This window comes from Eschscholzia californica, unplaced genomic scaffold (assembly GCF_041429995.1).
Source record: "Eschscholzia californica isolate CP2 unplaced genomic scaffold, dmEscCali1.0.p SCAF_2, whole genome shotgun sequence".
Lineage (NCBI taxonomy): Eukaryota > Viridiplantae > Streptophyta > Magnoliopsida > Ranunculales > Papaveraceae > Eschscholzia > Eschscholzia californica.
This window is the reverse complement of record NW_028238309.1, coordinates 58,088,897-58,106,995: the sequence shown is the minus strand read 5'-3', so window position 1 is coordinate 58,106,995 and position 18,099 is coordinate 58,088,897. Positions and strand designations below refer to the sequence as shown.

At 34.6% G+C, this 18,099-nt stretch overlaps 2 protein-coding genes across 2 annotated transcripts; one reads left to right on the top strand and one right to left on the bottom strand.

The window, feature by feature from the left end:
• Positions 1 to 2,618: 2,618 nt before the first annotated feature.
• Positions 2,619 to 5,688, top strand: LOC147559530 (COBRA-like protein 7). The gene is made up of 2 exons (XM_086661433.1): positions 2,619 to 3,468; positions 3,957 to 5,688. Exons 1-2 carry the CDS (start codon positions 2,925 to 2,927, stop codon positions 5,375 to 5,377), a joined length of 1,965 nt encoding a protein of 654 aa, XP_086517559.1. The 5' UTR covers positions 2,619 to 2,924; the 3' UTR covers positions 5,378 to 5,688.
• A 458-nt stretch (positions 5,689 to 6,146) lies between these two features.
• On the bottom strand, positions 6,147 to 10,395 carry LOC147559529 (two-component response regulator ARR1-like). Its single transcript, XM_086661434.1, has 6 exons — positions 9,548 to 10,395; positions 8,768 to 8,920; positions 8,300 to 8,680; positions 8,025 to 8,101; positions 6,803 to 7,876; positions 6,147 to 6,702 (listed from the first exon to the last, which is right to left on the bottom strand). The coding sequence occupies exons 1-6, from the start codon at positions 9,672 to 9,674 to the stop codon at positions 6,628 to 6,630; spliced, it is 1,887 nt and encodes a 628-aa protein (XP_086517560.1). The 5' UTR covers positions 9,675 to 10,395; the 3' UTR covers positions 6,147 to 6,627.
• Positions 10,396 to 18,099: the final 7,704 nt, after the last annotated feature.

Below are 18,099 nucleotides of genomic sequence, written 5' to 3'. Positions count from 1 at the left end.
TTGATTTGTTTTTCATTCTTGAAGTTGAACTTTTACGTGTTTATATCTTCTTCTTCGTATACGCATACTATATAATCTAATGCTAGATATTATTTCGTCATTTAATTGCAAGATAAACAAGAAACAGTGAAGGAAAGGAGTGGAGAGAATAAAGAAAACCTAATCTTTTATGTTGGGAGTTTTTTTATACACACATTTTGGTATTTAAACACACCACCCAAACCTAATGTTGTTGCATACTTGTTATTTACACACACCACTAATTCTTCTTTTTCACCGAAAATAGCACGCATTGATCACCAGCGGTCACTTTCTCTAACTGTTCTTGTTTCCCTCGTTGTAATGGTTTGTCTCTCTTTGTAATGACGGAGGTGTTGGTTAAGGCGTCACGAGGTATAATGGTGGTGGTGCAGCCGACTGCTAGAGCCTATTGTCATCTTGTGAGGGTTAGGCCTCTCTCCATCTCTTATGCGCGGCTGTTGCTATCGGATACACCTACGAGACTTGCCAGTCTAGTAGGTGTAATCACCACCAACACGATACTATCGGTGATACCTGTAGCATGATTTCAATGGCCATCGGTAGCATAATACTGGTGGTTATACGGAAGCAACAGTGAAGTTGTACTGGTCTTTCGCTATAACACCCTTAACCACAACTTTTCAATAAACAAGTTTAATGTTTGGAAGCCATAGTGGGGGGTTTAGACAAGGATAAGGTAGTCTGGAAAGTTTCACCATCGGGAGACTACACAGTTAAAGATACTTATAACTCAATAAGACGGAAAGGGGTTCAAACTTCATGGTCCAAATTGGTATGGTGTACAGAGGGAGTCCCTAAATACTCTTTTGTAACATGGATTGCACTCAAACGGGGACTAAAAACGAAGGCCAAACTACGCACATGGAACCTCGAAGTGGATGAGGTCTGTCCACTTTGCCAATCGGGTTTAGAAACCGATGAACACATACTGTTCCAGTGTACTTATTCGATAACAATCTGGACTGAATTGTTATCATTGTTGGGCATTAACCGAAATCACTTAATAGTTTGGGCCTAAGAAATTAAATGGTGTGTGAATGAATTTCGAGGAAACTCGATCCTTGGTCGGTTGGGGAGCCTAACCTTCACAACTTATATCTATCATATTTGGCAGGAACGAAATAATCGAGTTTTCAGAAGCGAGAACAGACCAACAGCAGTAGTATTGAGAGAGGTGATCAGAAATGTGCAAATGAAGGCCATGGCCTGGAAACGCAAATCAGTCGCAACGAGTGATGCTACACAAATATTAGATCGGTTTAACCTAGTAATTTCATTGGCTCAAAAGAAATTACTAGCATGTAAATGGCAGGGACCAGGAGCCAATGAAGTTATTATTAACACCGATGGAGCTTATGATTCCTCCTTTGCTGGGTTTGGAGCTATCATCAGAGATGCCCGAGGCGATGTAATAGTTGATGTTGCTGCCTATACGACAAACAGGGTATCGGTGCTAACTCATGAACTTCAAGGAGTCTGATTAGGTCTCCAGCTAGCACATAAATTTGGCAGGAAACGAGTCCAGTTGGCAACTGACTCGGCACTGACTGTTTCTATTCTGACCAATAGCGTGAAATCACCTCCATGGCAGACTGCACGGTTAGTTAAAGAGATTCGGACTTTATGGGGACAGTTTGAAGAATGCTCAATCAAACATGTGTTTAGAGAGATTAATCAGCCTGCGGACTTCCTATCAAAGATGCGACCAACTGGAGGGTATTTGGAAATGTTACACACTGAACTACCGGAGGAACTTAAGAAGATCGTGAACGATGATAAAAGGGGTGTAATTAGAGTTTTTTTTTTTTGATGATAATTAGAGTTAGACAGTCATAGTTCGATTTCTGTTCTATTTTGTTTAGAGCATTTGTTATTTTTTGATTCAGTTTTTTGTTCAGGGTAGGGTCCCTTCAACCCGCTGACAATTCAAATAAAAAAAAAGGGGTCTCGGACTGGGCCTAGTTCGGGTTCGGGCTGTTCAAACCCAACATAGATTAGGCAGAGTTCGAGTGTTCTCAGACTGGCCAGTCTATGTGGGGCACTAGTGGCAATTTTTTGGTGCCTTATAGGCCTTTCCTTTAACAAAATAATAGGATAAAGTGGATACTAATTTGCCTTGTTTTTTTTTACGAACTAATTGAGAGTTGGTATCCAACACTGGATCTAGAAACATTTTTGGATGAAAAGTTCAACATGAACATTTATTAGCAAACTTAAAGAATTCAGTCTGAGGCCAAATATATATATATATATCTTTTTTGGTGAACTTTTGAAAATTCAAAACACGTTCAAGAGAATGTAATTCAAATTTCGCAAGAATCTTAATGCATTTTACTGAGAGATAACGAAAATACAAGAAAAGTTACATGTTTATTTTTGCACTTTACAATTTGTAATTTAGTATTCGTGATCGTCTTAAATCACTTTCACCATTAAATCATCACCATTAAATCTAGAAGTTCGTATGATTTAAACCTTGGCTGCAGCCAGAGATTGCCCTACCCTGGCTCCGTCTTGGTAACGACAAACGTACGTAGATTGTAGTATGAAAAAAATGAATTGTTGAATCCACCTTCATTTAAAATAAAATTAAAATAAGCATAATAATTCGTACTTTATGAAATTAAAATTCAAATAAAAATAAAATAAGTATAAGATTTGAACCAAAGTGGCTCTTTCCTTTGTTTACTTTTCTTATATAGAGTAGGAAACAATAGTAGTGGTGAATGATTCAAAGCCAGCCAAAGCCCAAAACAAATAAATTTTAAATTTCAAATCCAGCTTTTCTTCTTCATCTGCTATTCTCCTTCTTCCCCACCTTTTTAAATCCATTTCTTTCTCTCAGATCTCTTTCTCTCTCTAAAAAACACACTCAATCTATTATGGGTCTCACTCAGATTCATCTCTTCTTCTTCACCGTCTTCACTTTTCTCTCTCTACCCATCTCTCTCTCTCAACCACCACCTGTGACAGTAGGAGCACCACCACCAGCTTCTGATACTTGTAATGGTGTTTTCTTATCTTATGTTTACACATCTGGTGAACGTCTTCCTCCTTTAAATTCATCACATCAAGCTTATAAGTTTAAATCTATTGCTACAATTCTTAATAATGGTGCTGATGATTTAAAGGGTTGGAGATTATTTGTGGGTTTTCAACATGATGAGATTTTAGTATCTGCTGGTTCTGTTGTGTTAGCTGATGGAACTACCCTTCCTTCTCCAGTTGGTAATGGAACTGTTTTTGCTGGATTTCCATCAGCTGATCTTAAAACAGCCATTAATACTGCTGGGGATTTGACTCAGATGCAAGTTCAAATTGAATTAGTAGGTACCCAGTTTGGGGTTAAGCCTCCTGCTGTTCCTATGCCTATCAATATCTCTCTTGTCAATGATGGATTCAAGTGCCCTAAACCCACTATGCTAGGTAAAGTAGGTTTCAGTTTTGTTCATCTGTTCATTCTGATTAGAGAGTTTGAACTACAAATTTTTATTTAGTTTAAAGGGGATTGTCTGCTGTTTTGTCTAGGGTTTTGTAGTTTGATTTCCCTTTTTAGAATTAAGAATTGAGTTAGACTGCTTAGACTTGTAATTCTTTTTTTTTATCTGCTGACTAGTTTAGGGTTTTGAACATTATTGATTCTTTAGAAGGATTCAAAATGAAAAAAGGGTTGAAAAAGTCTTCATCATTCATGGATTTTAGGGTTTCCCTGGATACCCATTTACTGCCCAAGAGTGGTGATCCGAACAAGTTGAGTTTCAGAGGGCCTGTTCATAGTTCACCACTTCATCCATGAATTAAGAAACAAAGATGGAAAAAATTTTAATGATAGAAGAAATTTAAGTTGTTTTTTTAATATGAATCTGTTTCCATCTTGAGTATAACCTATATATATATGTATAATATTTGTGTAGGTAAGAGTGAGATGCAAGTATGTTGTGAGAAAGACCCAAATTTTACGGTGAACGTTACTGAGGTTGAGTTCCTACCTCGCCAAAACGGAGATCTTACCATCTCTTACGATGTTGTTCAAACCTTCGATACTGAGTATTGGGCTAAAGTTCAAATGACAATGCACAATCCACTTGGTCGACTCGATCATTGGAAATTGAGTTGGGATTGGATGAGAGACGAATTTATCTTTGCCATGAAAGGGGCTTATCCATCTGTAATTGATTCGAACGGGTGCATTTATGGCCGACAAGGAGCTTATTATAAGGCGTTAGATTTCTCTAGTGTCCTCAACTGTCAGAAAAGGCCAACCATTGTTGATCTCCCTCCTACCCAAGCGAACGACTCAACCCTTGGATTGATCCCCTTTTGTTGCAGAAATGGTACGATTTTACCACGAGCTATGAATCCAAGCGAGTCTTCTTCTGCATTTCAGATCCAAGTGAAGAAAATGCCACCAGATCTAAACAGAACTCAAATTGTTCCACCACAGAACTGGAAGATCAGCGGTGACGCACTTAACCCAGATTTCAAATGTGGGCCTCCAATTCGTGTTAGCGCAAGTCAATTTCCAGACACGAGCGGGTTATCAGTTAATAAAGCGGCAGTGGCTAGTTGGCAAGTGGTCTGTAACATTACAGAAGCGAAAGGAGCAAGCCCTAAGTGTTGTGTTTCATTCTCAGCTTTTTACAACGATTCTGTTATCCCGTGCAAAACTTGTGCTTGTGGGTGTCCGAAAAGCCCAAGCCAAACTTGTAGTGCGACTACACCAGCTATGCTTCTTCCACCCGATGCTCTTCTCGTTCCGTTTGACAACCGAACTTTAAAGGCAAAGGTTTGGTCCGATATCAAACGCCGACCCATTCCAAGCCCATTACCCTGTCCGGATAACTGTGGAGTTAGCATTAACTGGCACTTAAACACAGATTATACCAAAGGTTGGACGGCAAGGATTACTCTTTTCAACTGGGGAGATACTGATTTTGCCGACTGGTTTGCTGCAATGGAATTTAAAAAAGCTGTTCCAGGCTTTGAAGCAATGTATTCATTTAACGGGACCGTTCTCAATAGTACCACCAACAATACCATTTTCATGCAGGGTCTACCGGGATTGAACTATCTTGTAGCGGAACGACCAAGTTCCAACCCGTCAAAGGATCCGCCAGTGCCAGGGAAACAACAGTCTGTTATTTCATTTACAAAGAAGTTGACTCCTGGAATAGATATCGTTGGCGGAGATGGGTTTCCATCAAAAGTCTTCTTTAATGGGGAAGAATGCTCTCTTCCTTCAATTATTCCGATCGGCAATGGCCATAGAACCGGTTCCACTTCAAGTATTTTAGCCTTAGTTTTAGCTATTTCGGTTCTCATCTTGATGCAGTAATAACCAAATTCTTTGATCTTTGATTCTTTAAGTGTGGTTTGGTTGATCAGTGGTAAAACTACATGTATGGTGTTTTGAATAGCACAGACAGAGAAAAAGAGAAGAAAAATGAAAAAACCAGAAAGCCACCATTGGAGTAGACAGAAAGCTTGTAGTTGGTGGTCAGGTGAAATTTTCTAATATCATATTTCATAGAAGAAGAGAGATTTCATTTGTTGTGTTTTAACTGTTTCTCCATTAAAGCTCTGTAGTTATACAGTTAAATATGTAATCTTTGATATAAATTTGATTTTTCATCAGTTCTTAGAAAATTCATGTCAGAAATTGAGAAATACTGTAGTATAAACTAAGGTGTTTGAATTTCTTCCTACTTTTTGTCCTACACATGCATCACCAAAGGCAATCTTGGAATGTTTCAATTTTGGTTTCTTGAATCATAAATGGTCTTAGTTTGTTTGAGTGTGAACTTGTAGTTTTAGACTTGGTATTGGAAGATGGCCTATTGACTCAATCTTCTCCCTGGAGGAATAGAGTGTGGTTTTATAGGCGGATATTGGGGAAAAGTTTGACAATTTTGAGAGAAACATTTTCTTTTCTGAAATAATATAAGGTACTAAGTCTTCGAATGATGTGATGTTTGAGGAAAATGATATACACTGGGGAGATTATACCGTACGACAAACAATATGAGTAGGAAGGGAAGTATACTATCATCGTTCATTGCCAACTAGTTTTGAATCAGATTCTCGTAAACTTAATACAAACCAAATGATCCTTAAGATAGAATATCATTTCCGTTCATGAGAAAAATAATATCAAATTTGTACATCGAATCAAATCTTAGATACGAACGTGGATATTTTGTTATTAAAATTAGAAAGATCATCTACTACTTCCTCCATGAACAAGTTTCTACATAGTTCTCATTAACATTTTAACCCCCACAACTCCCTAACTTACCATCCAAGCTACCACACCATGACAACTACCAAAATTTAGATATTGTTGTTAGCTTGAATTACCAAAAGAAATCAAATTTTGTAAGCAGTGTCTTGACATTCTCCAAAGACATCAGCTTCATTTTTGTGCATGATTGATTTTTCTATACCTCAAATTACCATCTCGGCCATAAAAATGAGAGATATGCACATTAAGAACCACTAGTGAGAACTGCAAGATCTTGGCCTTTGACATGATTATGAACTTGGGGTTACCTATTGAGGACTCACCGGATAAATGCGAAAAGTAACTTAGACCGATATATTATCCATCGGAAACCCATCAAAGTTGAGCTCGTTCTCCACAGGCGCTGCACCTTCTTGTTGCTGAAAGAAAAGATAGTAGTTAGAGAGAGAATTAAGTTCTGCAAAAGTTAACTATGAAATGAATATGAACTCTGAAAGATAAAGAATCGAGAAAATGAACCTGTTTGAGAATAGCACTCATGAGATCATCCTGTCCCCAGTGTTTGTTTGTGAAGTTAAAATTGTCATTGTTAAATGGCATCACGCTCGGACCTTTTAGCTTGAAATCGTTCTGAAACTGGAGATTTTCTTGGCATTGTGGAACTCGAGGGGCAAGTTCTTGTTGTGTTCCATCTTCAGTCTTTGGATTTGAGAAGATATTTTGTTGATCCAAACCTGAAAAAGACGACCCGATGTTGCTCTGTCTGTTGTTATGTTGAAGCTCATTAAAGATATCATAACTTGGGTTGTACTCTCTTGGGCCTTTTACCCCTGAGCTACCTCCACCTTGATACATCCCTACGGATCGGAAACCAGTTACTCCTGAAGAGCTACAATGAGCAAAACCAAGTCCAGGCAATTCAGATGCGTGATTCGTCGAGAAGCCCGCGAAGGGAGAGGATTGAGAAACTTGGGGTTGTATTGAACTTCTACCATTACTCAGAGTACCATTTGGGCCCAAGATTCGAGGATGGATTTCATTCGAGAATAACTTCCCTCCAAACTGAGACTGAGCCATCTGCATCATTAGAGGGTTACCATCATTTCTTTGAACCGGATCAAGACGGGTCGATGAGCTAGTTCCTAGTGAGCCCATTGGTAATTTCATAAAAGACGATGAATCTTCGTTGCCTTGCAGACTCGAGCTCCCGAACGATGGGACAGACTGCTGTAAATTGGTTAGTTGCTTCGGGTCCATGGTGGTCGGCATTCCACGGAGTATATTGACTTGATTATTGTTGCTTAATTGTTGACCAACTCCGAACCTTAACCTTGGTGTTTCTACACCAAACATGTTCCTCTGATCTGCAATTTGCAAGTTTATGCCACTTTGTGGGGTTGAGTTAGCTAGTCCTCCTCCCGCCTGTAGTTTTGAAAGACTATTCTGGGGTTGACTTGGAACAGTAAGAGCTTGGAGATTGAACCCATCAAGTGATGACATATGAGCAAAACTAGCGTCTCCAGGACCCATAAAAGGTGAATTGAATTCATTTTGTGATCCTCCACTGAGCCTCTTAAGGTATAGACGATATTTCTACACAGATTTTCGTAGTGAATCCATATAAGAGAACGCCTAATAATATTGGAACTAAAGAACAACTACAGATACATATAAACGGCAGAACTTTAATGGAATTTTAAACACTTTCTCGGGTGTTTATCAATAAAAAAGTGTAACTTACCTGAAGGTGGCTAGCAACGTTTTCTCTAGTTAGCCCAGGAACATTCATCAGCTCCAAAATTTTCTTGGGCACAGCCTCTGCAGTTACAAACAACAGATGAAGGATATTAGCAACGAATTCTGAGAGAGACAGAACAGAGAGACTGGCCGACGAAAACAAATTGATTTAAGAGGAACCAAATTCTAAACAAAATTGAATACTACAAACTGTTTCAAAATATCTTATAATTATTCAAGATTGATAACTTTCATGTGAAAATGGATAGAAAATCTTACTATCAATGCTCAATTGATTCACAGCAGCGACAAATTGTTGATGGAGCTCGACTGACCACACCACCCGTGGCTTCTTCAAAGACGAACTGTCATCTCTTTCATCTAATTCATCTTCATCATCCCTCCTCTTCTTCGAATTTCTCCAACTTTCTTCATTTGCAGATGATATATTATCAGCATCCTCGGGAGGTCTTCGATTTCGTTCACTTTCTTCAACACTACCCGATTGCTCCAACTCCCTCAATTCATTCTTTCTCTTTCTAACCACATGTTGCCATATATTTTTTATTGCTTCCATTCGAATCGGTTTGATGAGAAAATCACAAGCTCCATGAGTTACTCCCTTCATTACGACTTCTTTCTTGTCATCCATCGACATCACTGAGACAAGTTTAAGAACGATGAGTTTATAATCTTTCGATCAAAAACGTTTGGACCAAAATCAAAGTAAAACTACACATTACTCACTTATTACAGGAAGATCCATCTCTAGTCCAATGTGTTCAAGGAGCTTGAACCCGTCCATATCGGGCATATGAACATCGCTTAAAACAATATCAAACATATACTTTCGCTCTCTAAGAATAGATAATGCAACCACCGCTTGAGAACACGTCGTAACTGAAAAACAAAACCAGAGATACGATAATTATCGAAACTAAGATAGTTCTTATACCAATCTTCTCAAATAACAAAAGAAAAACAAAACAAAACAAATCAAATCAAATAAGAGTAAAGCTAATTAACATTACCCATTGATTCATTTAGACTTCCTAAATCATGGCATTTCTAAAGCTAAAACAGTTCTATTACAAGATATTGTAAAATAAGGAATCTAATAAATATTTCCCACCCCCAAATCAGAACAAAATCAGATTTGCATGTATCTTATTATGCAAGATTATACCCAAATCTTAAAAATTCCTTCTTTTTGTTCAGATTCTTGATTTTTTTTTCTCTTGATGAGTAAGATTCTTCTTATATCTGTTTATACTACTTTAACATCTCAACAGTTTTCTGATAAACAAATTCACATAAAGATCATAAGTTACACAAAATAAGGTTTCTATACTATTATTAAACAATAAAACAAGAAGTGGAAGAACAAAAGGATATGTTTATATATAGAGTGATAAATAGGTAGATTTACCCAAAGAAAACAAACCCAAGAAGAGTAAAAAAAAACTAAAAAAAAAAAGATTGAAGCTTGAAAAACAAGAAAAAGTGAAGACCCATTAAAGATTATACCTTCATAGAGACAATAATGAAGCATCTTTTCAATGATTTTGAGGCATGTAAGATCATCATCAACTACAAGAACTCTAAGACCAGCAGGAAATTGAGTATGAACTCTATCACCACCAGAACTTCCCATTGATTTATAACCTAAAAAACCAACAATAATCCCCACCACCCTTGTTGATTTTTTCTTCAAATTACAAAACCCAAATTTGCATTCTAAGAAAAACCCAATTCTTAAAAAAAACAGAGATTTTGAATAGTTACTATAGTAATCTCAAAAAAGAAATGGGGTTGAGAAATTGGAGATTGAAGATGAAACAAGAGACCAGTACCAGTAATAACAAGTTAAACAATACATATTTGTTTCTTTTCTTTTACTCTTTTGAGTTTCCCAAAAACAATGTAGAGAGAAAACAGGTAAGCAGGTAGAGAGAGAAATCACTAGTTAGAGAGAGAGAGAGAGAGAGAGTAGTAGTAGTAGTAGTAAAAAACTGAAACCCTTTTCTGGGTTCCTCTGTTTCTTCTTCTTCAATGGTGATTTTGATCAACAGGAGTCAGGAGGGGTGGTGGTTTTATTTTCTCACTCTAAAACTAGTTGTCTCCGGTAAATAGTGGATCCAGCTCACAACCATGCTAACAACCCAACACGGCAGCCAACCATACACATCAACTCTTTTAACTTCCTTTCTCAGTTCCCTCTCTCTAAAACTCTCTTTCTCTCTCTAAAACTCTCTTTCTCTCTCCTCTTTCTTTCTTCTTTGCTTTCTAATCAAATATAGCAGTAAACTAGCAAGCTAGCTAAATTGCCATTTTATTTTTTGATTTTTTACTCTTTCTGTTTTATAACATAAATTAACATTCTTTTTAGAAAATAACCTTTTAAAGTTTAACATGAATTTTCCAAACAAAACCCAACATCCAAAATAAAGAAATTAAAATTTATCCAATTTTTCTATATTTTGTAATAATTATAAGAATTTATCCACTTTAATCTGCCATTTTAGAATAAAAAAAAAGATTATCCAGTTTTAATGTTAAGATGGTGAATGATCTAAGAGGATCTGCAAAAGATGTTTCTTATTACAGTATTATTTTTCCTTAATGATTTTCTAATTAAATTTTTAATTATTCAAGATTTGGTTAATATAAGGTTAGTAAGAAAAATATTTATACTCGGACATATTTAATCACGAGTAAATTACGTTGTAACTACGTAAGAATGAATACTTTATATTGTTATCTTCAGATGGAAATTGCCAACAACCAATACTCAGTTGGTAGTGTTCGATTCCAGCAAAGGTGTAATCCTGGTTTATTAAAATTGATTTATTAGAAGGTATAAATAAAATAGTTTGTCGGAAATGCTAGTAGGTTACATATTTTGGTCTGGTTCTATAAGGATTTAAATTTAAAGGGTGTTATTGTGTTTATCACGTCTTATTGATGTATTAACGTCATGGTAATTATTATTGTAGTCAATTTTTTAAAATAAAATAAAAATTCACATTATTTATGATAATAAATTAAATATATAACTACTACTCCAAGATTTACAGATCATGATTTTACTGATCGAGTGATAGTTCATGTAAATTTAAAATTGCACTCTATAGTTTGACATAACAAGTTGAGGGAATATGATTATAATTTGGTAACTAAAATCTAGAAAAATAAAAATACTTCAGACTCTTGAAATATTAGTTTGCTGATTAGGTCAACTAAAGTGAAACACACTTCGGTTGAGTGATGACATATATGTCTCTCGATTAAAGAGGCAAGGATTCGAATCTTATTGTTAGAAAAAATTGTTAGTACAATGAATTGAATTTCTATACACCACCACCTCATTTTCTTTCTCTACCATGACTTATGACTTGATTTTCTTGTCTCAGTTAAGAAAGGGGAGACAACTTGGAACTATTTTTCTTTGACAAATGCTAAACGAAGCTGCATAATTGCTTCATAAAGCTATTTGCTAGACACAACCATTTATTTTTTATTAAATTGCTAAACAACACTAAAGATCGATTTATTGGTTTTATCTAGCAAATAATTTTTTGAATCTTATATTGCTAAATACAACTATGTTTTAACTTCCCGAAATTATTTAATCGACACAATTTTTTCTTTTATTAAATTATCAAACAAAAATAAAATTGGTTGTATTAGTGTTATCTAATATTTAAAAAAAAAAAAAACTTAAACGTGTTATAGGTTTTAAAAATATATGCATTATTTTTATGTAATATGATTTTATGTATTATGATTTTATGAAATATACATTATTAAGGTTTAAACTAAACTTAAAAATATACATAGTGCTTTTATGTTGTATGATTTTATGAATATCCCATGGAATTTTTTTTTTTTGAAAATATATCCGTTAGATTTTTTTTTGTTGAACAATACCCGTTGGACTAGATAAACCAAAATTCTAATCTATAAATACCCGTTGGACTTGATAAACCAAAATTCTAATCGATAAACACGATTTGATTTAATGAAATATACACTATTAAGGTATAAACTAAGCTTGACTAAGTCATAATAGTTAGAGTTATAGAAGATACTTGGTGATTTTATGTATGATTGTATGAATGAATATCAGTTGGGACTCTTTTTTGTTGAAAATATACCCGTTGATGAGGAACCAAAATTTAAACTGAGCTTGACTAAGTCATAGTTATTAGGATTACAAAAGATACTATCTCTATCTCTTTGAACCCAATATTTTTTTGAGAAAAAATTCGATTATATTTGATTTTTTTCTTTGGATTTTACCTCAAATAACAGCTTGGAATGCTCTGATTGGAATATAATATTTTTTTTGTTATTTGTTAATATTTGGTTAACTTTCTAGTTTAATGTTCGAATAAATTTTATTTATGAATAATTAATTATGGTAATAGAAATTTGAATTTTGAGAAAAAAATACAATTATATTTGATTTTTTTTTCTTTTAGTGTTGGGTTTAGCAATTTAAGACAAAATTTAATTAATTTTATTTAGTTATTTTGTAAAATAATTTTTTTAGAGTTGTGTATAAAATAAAGAGAGATTCGGTTATACTTGATTTTTAGTGTTGGTGTTGGTTAGCAATTTAAGACACAATTTTAGTTTGTTTTATTTAGTTATTTTTGTCTAATAGTTGTCCTTAGCAAAACTGAAGTTGCATATAGTAGCATCCTTTTCTTTTCACCTCTTAAGTTTATTTTCCAAAACTTTAAAGTGTGTTTTTAATTAAGTTATGCTCTTTTTGAGTTTGAAATACTATTTTCTCTTTTTCTACTATTTAAGTTCATGTTATGCCTCATCAAAAAAAGTTCATGTTATGAACATCAAAAGTTTGAACAAGCATATGTTTAAGAAAAATAAAAAATGTAGCGAGCAAGGGAAATTTCACCAATTAAATTAAACATCAACATACAAAGAGATGCGTCATCTTGGTCATTATCACTGAGCACACAAAATCACTGTAAACAAATTTTTTTTTCTAGTTTGATAACTTGTTTCACAATCTTTATATCAATTTAGTTCATCTTGTCATATTACTATATTGCATTATTTGTCCTTGTGTCAAACTATTTTTTTTATATCATAACGTCGATAATACGGGGATCATGTGCTCACATCAACCTTAAATTTTCAAAAATCAAACAATTAAATTATAAAAAGAAAAGGTAAAAACATGTTAACTTGTGCAAAACAAAACACATTCTTGTACTTCGAAATTCTAATAAGTCTAATTTAGTCTTTTGATGAATTAATAAGTATACAATTTTTTTGTTTTCATTATTTATTCAATTTTTTACTTAAAAGTAATAGTAAAAATTGCTTTATTTTAAAAATAGTCCTCAAAAAGTAATCCCTTACGGTAAACAACAGTCGTCCCTATTACGGGATTCCCGTGACGCCAAACAAACGGAAAACCTGACTCATTTATATCCCTCCAAAGATCCCTTCTCTTCTTTTAACGCAAAATAATACTACCAATTAACTTCACGGCAAACTCTTGACTTCCGTTAGATCTCTAAAATAAGTCAAAGATAGATTTTGACTTTGACACTTACTTCAATAGTACATTATTATGACCACACACCTATTCTCTTTGAATGATCTTATATAGACCTCTAATAGACAAAACTTTCTTAACAAAAAAAAATAGACAAAACTTTCTTTTGTTGATAAATTTCTACTCTTTCCCACTCCTCTTTCCCAATAAAATAGACAATTAAAACAAGATATATTTCCAATAAAATCTCCATAGTTTGCTTTCCTAGAGATTAAAAACATAAGAAAAGTTTTGTGCTTCAATTATCTCCTTGATGTTTTTATTTTGCCTAGTTATCTTATACTTTTTTTTTTTGATGAGATAGTTATCTTATACTTTGGAGTTGGCTTTGTTGATAGTTATTGATTGTTTCAATCAAGCTTTAATTTGGTATTTTATATTGGTTTCATAGTTTGGTTGTCAGGAGATTTATTAGATAGAGAAAGATTTACAAAGGAAAGTGAGGAAACACACAAATTTCAGGAAGAAAGGTGTTTTCGTCCAAGTTTGATAGTTGGGAGGCAAGGGTGTAGTTCTAATAATATTATCAAAATGGGGGTCAAGAAAAGCATTGTCAAAATTCTCTATCAATTTTTGTTTTGGTGGAAAATAGTCACTCAATTTTTCCTTGTCTTTATCTCTCTAAGTGTTTCATTATTTGGAACTGATTGCAAGAGGTTAGCAACTGATTACAAGAGAATTCCAACTTTATGTAAGAGGGTTGCAAATGCTTGCAAAAGAGCCGCAACTGGTTGCAAAAAAATAAAAAAAAGTTGCAAAACAGTCGAAAAGATTGAGGGTTTAACCATACAAAAACAAATATTAAAGTTTTTAACCAAACAAAATACAAATATTGGGTTTTTAGCCAAACGAAACATAACTTGATTTTTTAAGTTAACTTAAAAACTTAAAATTGAACATTCGTCTCAATTTCCCGATGTCAAAGTCTCACAATCCTATAACATGTCTCGACATGTAGATGAATGGATTTGTTGCACATACTAAATTTTCAATTAGTAAGGGGCAACTAAATTGAGGGACTAAAAACCAAATAAGTGGCCACAATTGGCCATAGACCACCATCTTCATCTTCTTCATTTCCCCATCTTAACCATCACACATTTGCATTGTGATTGTGATGAAGGGGGCAACCACTCTGGACAACAGCCTATGCCACCAATAGAGAGGTTAAGTTTGTTTTATTTTATTTTGTTACGATGAGGAGGAATGGAGATGGATGGAGAAGATGAAGATGGTGGTGGATGACAATGAAGAGAAAAAATGAAGATGGGGTTTGTGGCCTGCGGTGGCGAGCGGCGGTCATCGATGGAGGTGGCGGTGACATTTTTCGGTCCCTCTACTTAGTTGCCCCTTACTAAATGAAATTCTATTGCCTCCTCGAGAAATTCGTATAACCCATATTACCCATATTAAATATAATAAAATCAAAATAGTTTTAAGAAATTCAGTTTTTGTTTTCCACCAATTGATTGTTAATTTACTCTGAAAATCTGAAAGTCACATGTTTCATTCTTCACGGCGAAAGTAGAATCTATCATTTGTTGTAACGATGGACTTTCATGCCCCTATGATAGTCTTAAGGGTCTTTATATAACCTTAAAGACCTAAAATGTCTTTAGTGATGGTAGTTATCGGGATTATTATGTTACTACATTCACTCATAATATATCGATATTACATTAAACGTAACAATCTTTGAGTCCACATAAAATAAAATAAAAAAAACAGCTTTTGTAGTTTATGTTATTTCAATAAAACCTACATAAATATTAAACAAATTTAGTTTTGTGAAATAAAAGTTTAGTGATTTGGCTTAATATAATATCGATCTTTTTTTTCTCATCACTCTCTCTTTCTCTCTTCACCCTTTTCATTCTCGTCCTCTTTTCTTGCTCACTCCTTCTCTCCCCCACACATTTTTCGTGAAGAAAACTCCATCTCTTCTGAAAATTGTGATGGAAGAGGATGAGGAGAAGAGAGAAAAAAAAGAGAAGTACAGAAATTATAGTGGTGGTAGTGGTGAACACGGTGAAGAGGAGTAAAATCTAGTCATTCAATTTTTGGACTAAAAAAATCACCAATTTTTTTATTCTCTACGACTTATACTATATTTCTAATGCTACGGAGAGTCAATAAATCATAGATTTCTACTTCCACCAACCATCGAAGTTGTGACATAAATTTGAAATAATTCATAGATTTCTACTTCCATCCACTATTAACTATTGTAACAAAATCCTCAAGTGCTATAAATAAATAGAAACTATGTAAGAAAAGCCCAAGATTTGGGCCCAAATAAGAAAAAAAACCCACTCGGGAATAATAATGTAAAAAAAACCCAATTTTTAAACTGTTGACAACACTTTTGAAACTATTACAACACTTTTGAAACTGTGACAACATATATAATTATGTGTGAACAAAAACAAATTTGTTCATACATTTACAAAATTGTTGAGAGAAAATACAAAATTGTTGAGAGCAAATTGTGTTTTGTTCAGAAATTTTCATAAATGTTTTGTAATTTCAAATTTTGGGTTTTTTTGCATTATTATTCCGGGTTGGGCTTCATTTGCTATTTAGACCCGAATTTTGGACCTTATAATTTTCCTCTCAAATAAATATTTACAAAAAAAAACACAATGTGGAGCGAAATGGATATTTTGGAGTTTGAAACAAGAAATAGATTTTCATAGTTACCCCCTCCAAAACAACCACCTACACATTGCCACCTCATATCACAAACACTTATCCGTATTCATAGGGTACAATGACCATCATATCTGTCTTTGCTGGATCACTGACTGGACACGTCACATACAGACAGACGTTACCGTCACCGTTAGTGAAAACTGGAGTATTTTCTTTTCTTTTCTTTTGTTGTATAAAAAGACGGGGGAAACTTGTATGCTTTTAAGGCAAAACGAATATATATGTTAAATATGCGAGTACTATTCCACGCGCGCGTATTATATTACTACTAATTTTCAAGTGGGCCAGAACAACTTCATATGATTTCAACACGTGTCTATCTATAAAACCTGAACTTTTCCATATTCATGATATGTGTTTTGAATGATGAAACCATTTTGGAACATTAATGGCATAAAAGATTTTTGTAATTAAAGTGGTGATAATGTGGCACATATGAGAAGACACTCTTTTAGGGAAACAACAAAATTTAGGGGGTACAAAAATTTGAGTATAAAATCTTTTCTATTCCTCCCAAATCTCATCACTTCTTTTTTTTCATCTGACAAATTTTCATTACTCGCGACCTTTGTTTTCTTCTCAGTCGCCTTATCTGAACACCATCAAACCACCACTATTGGTCTGGACCACCATCACCTCCAATTCTCTTTCTCTCTCCTTCTCTCTCTCTCTTGTTCTTCTTCGTTGACATGAATCTTAACGAAGGGGAACTAGAGAAAGATTGGTCGGGAGAGAATTTAAAAGGCAAAGAGAGAGGAGGGTCGAAGCGAGAGATAGAGACAAAGTCGCAAACGATTGTGGTCGCCTTTCACTGTCAATTTCCAGCCAATGGTAGCTGTAGTGGGAGGAAGTAAGGAGGAACCAGAAGGTTACAGAATTTTTTCTTTAGTAAATCAGAATTTTTTCGCCCAAATGGTCTTGTTTCCTCGGAAAATATTTTGTTCCCCCAAATCACTCACCTTTCAGAATGATCGGGCGTATAGTCAAAGTTTACACATTCACATGTCTAAGCATCCAAAATATTTTTTGAGCATAAAAGATCAAATTGAACTGATTTAAAATCATTTGGTTTATCTTTTAATTTAGTCTTTATTTTTACCCTCATATCCGACTATCACGACAACTTCCGATACGTAGCACCACCACTTCTGAGCACCACTAATTTTATTTTCCTCCATCTTTTTTTCTCACCCCTTTCTATCTCTCACTCTCTCTCTTCCTCGACTAGGAACAAGCACAATTTTGAATTCGCGATCTCCGATAGAACAATCACTGTGGTTGTTGGAAGAAACACTTACAGTGATTGTTCATCCGTAGGACCAACTTGGTCTGTTGGACGACAATCTGCGTGATCATTAGGTAAAAGATCTCAACAGTTGGATTTGATGTAATTTCGTCTGCCAGATGATAGTCAATGTAGTAAAAGAGAAGGCTCAAACGCTCTTCGTGAAGTGGGCATCTAAAGCGCCCAAAAGAGCGCGTGTAATTTGCGTGGTGCAAACATCACAAAAAAACCCTATATCATTTCTTATTCAATACCCAAGTATGAAAGAATAAGTTGCTATAAGTCTTTACACTTTCTTTCAAACACTAGATACGAGACTATTGCTAGCTAAATTTTTTTTAGATAGCTGAACTCTTCCTCATCATATAACCCAAACTTTAAAGGTTAATATCACATTCACATGAAATCGGTTTTATGAAATTCAAGCCCTAGCTCGACGAAACGAACATAGTGGTACACTTATCTAGTCGCTTTAGTGAGTGGAGCCTA

What these genes read in the sequence shown, in the direction of transcription:
- LOC147559529 (XM_086661434.1), bottom strand. Translation starts at nt 9,674, where the DNA reads ATGGGAAGTTCTGGTGGTGATAGAGTTCATACTCAATTTCCTGCTGGT. An exon ending in GATGGATCTTCCTGTAATAA is followed by an intron (nt 8,681 to 8,767) that starts GTGAGTAATGTG and finishes AACTTGTCTCAG; the next exon opens with TGATGTCGATGGATGACAAG. An exon ending in ACGTTGCTAGCCACCTTCAG is followed by an intron (nt 7,877 to 8,024) that starts GTAAGTTACACT and finishes AAATCTGTGTAG; the next exon opens with AAATATCGTCTATACCTTAA.
- LOC147559530 (XM_086661433.1), top strand. Translation starts at nt 2,925, where the DNA reads ATGGGTCTCACTCAGATTCATCTCTTCTTCTTCACCGTCTTCACTTTT. An exon ending in CCCTAAACCCACTATGCTAG is followed by an intron (nt 3,469 to 3,956) that starts GTAAAGTAGGTT and finishes ATATTTGTGTAG; the next exon opens with GTAAGAGTGAGATGCAAGTA.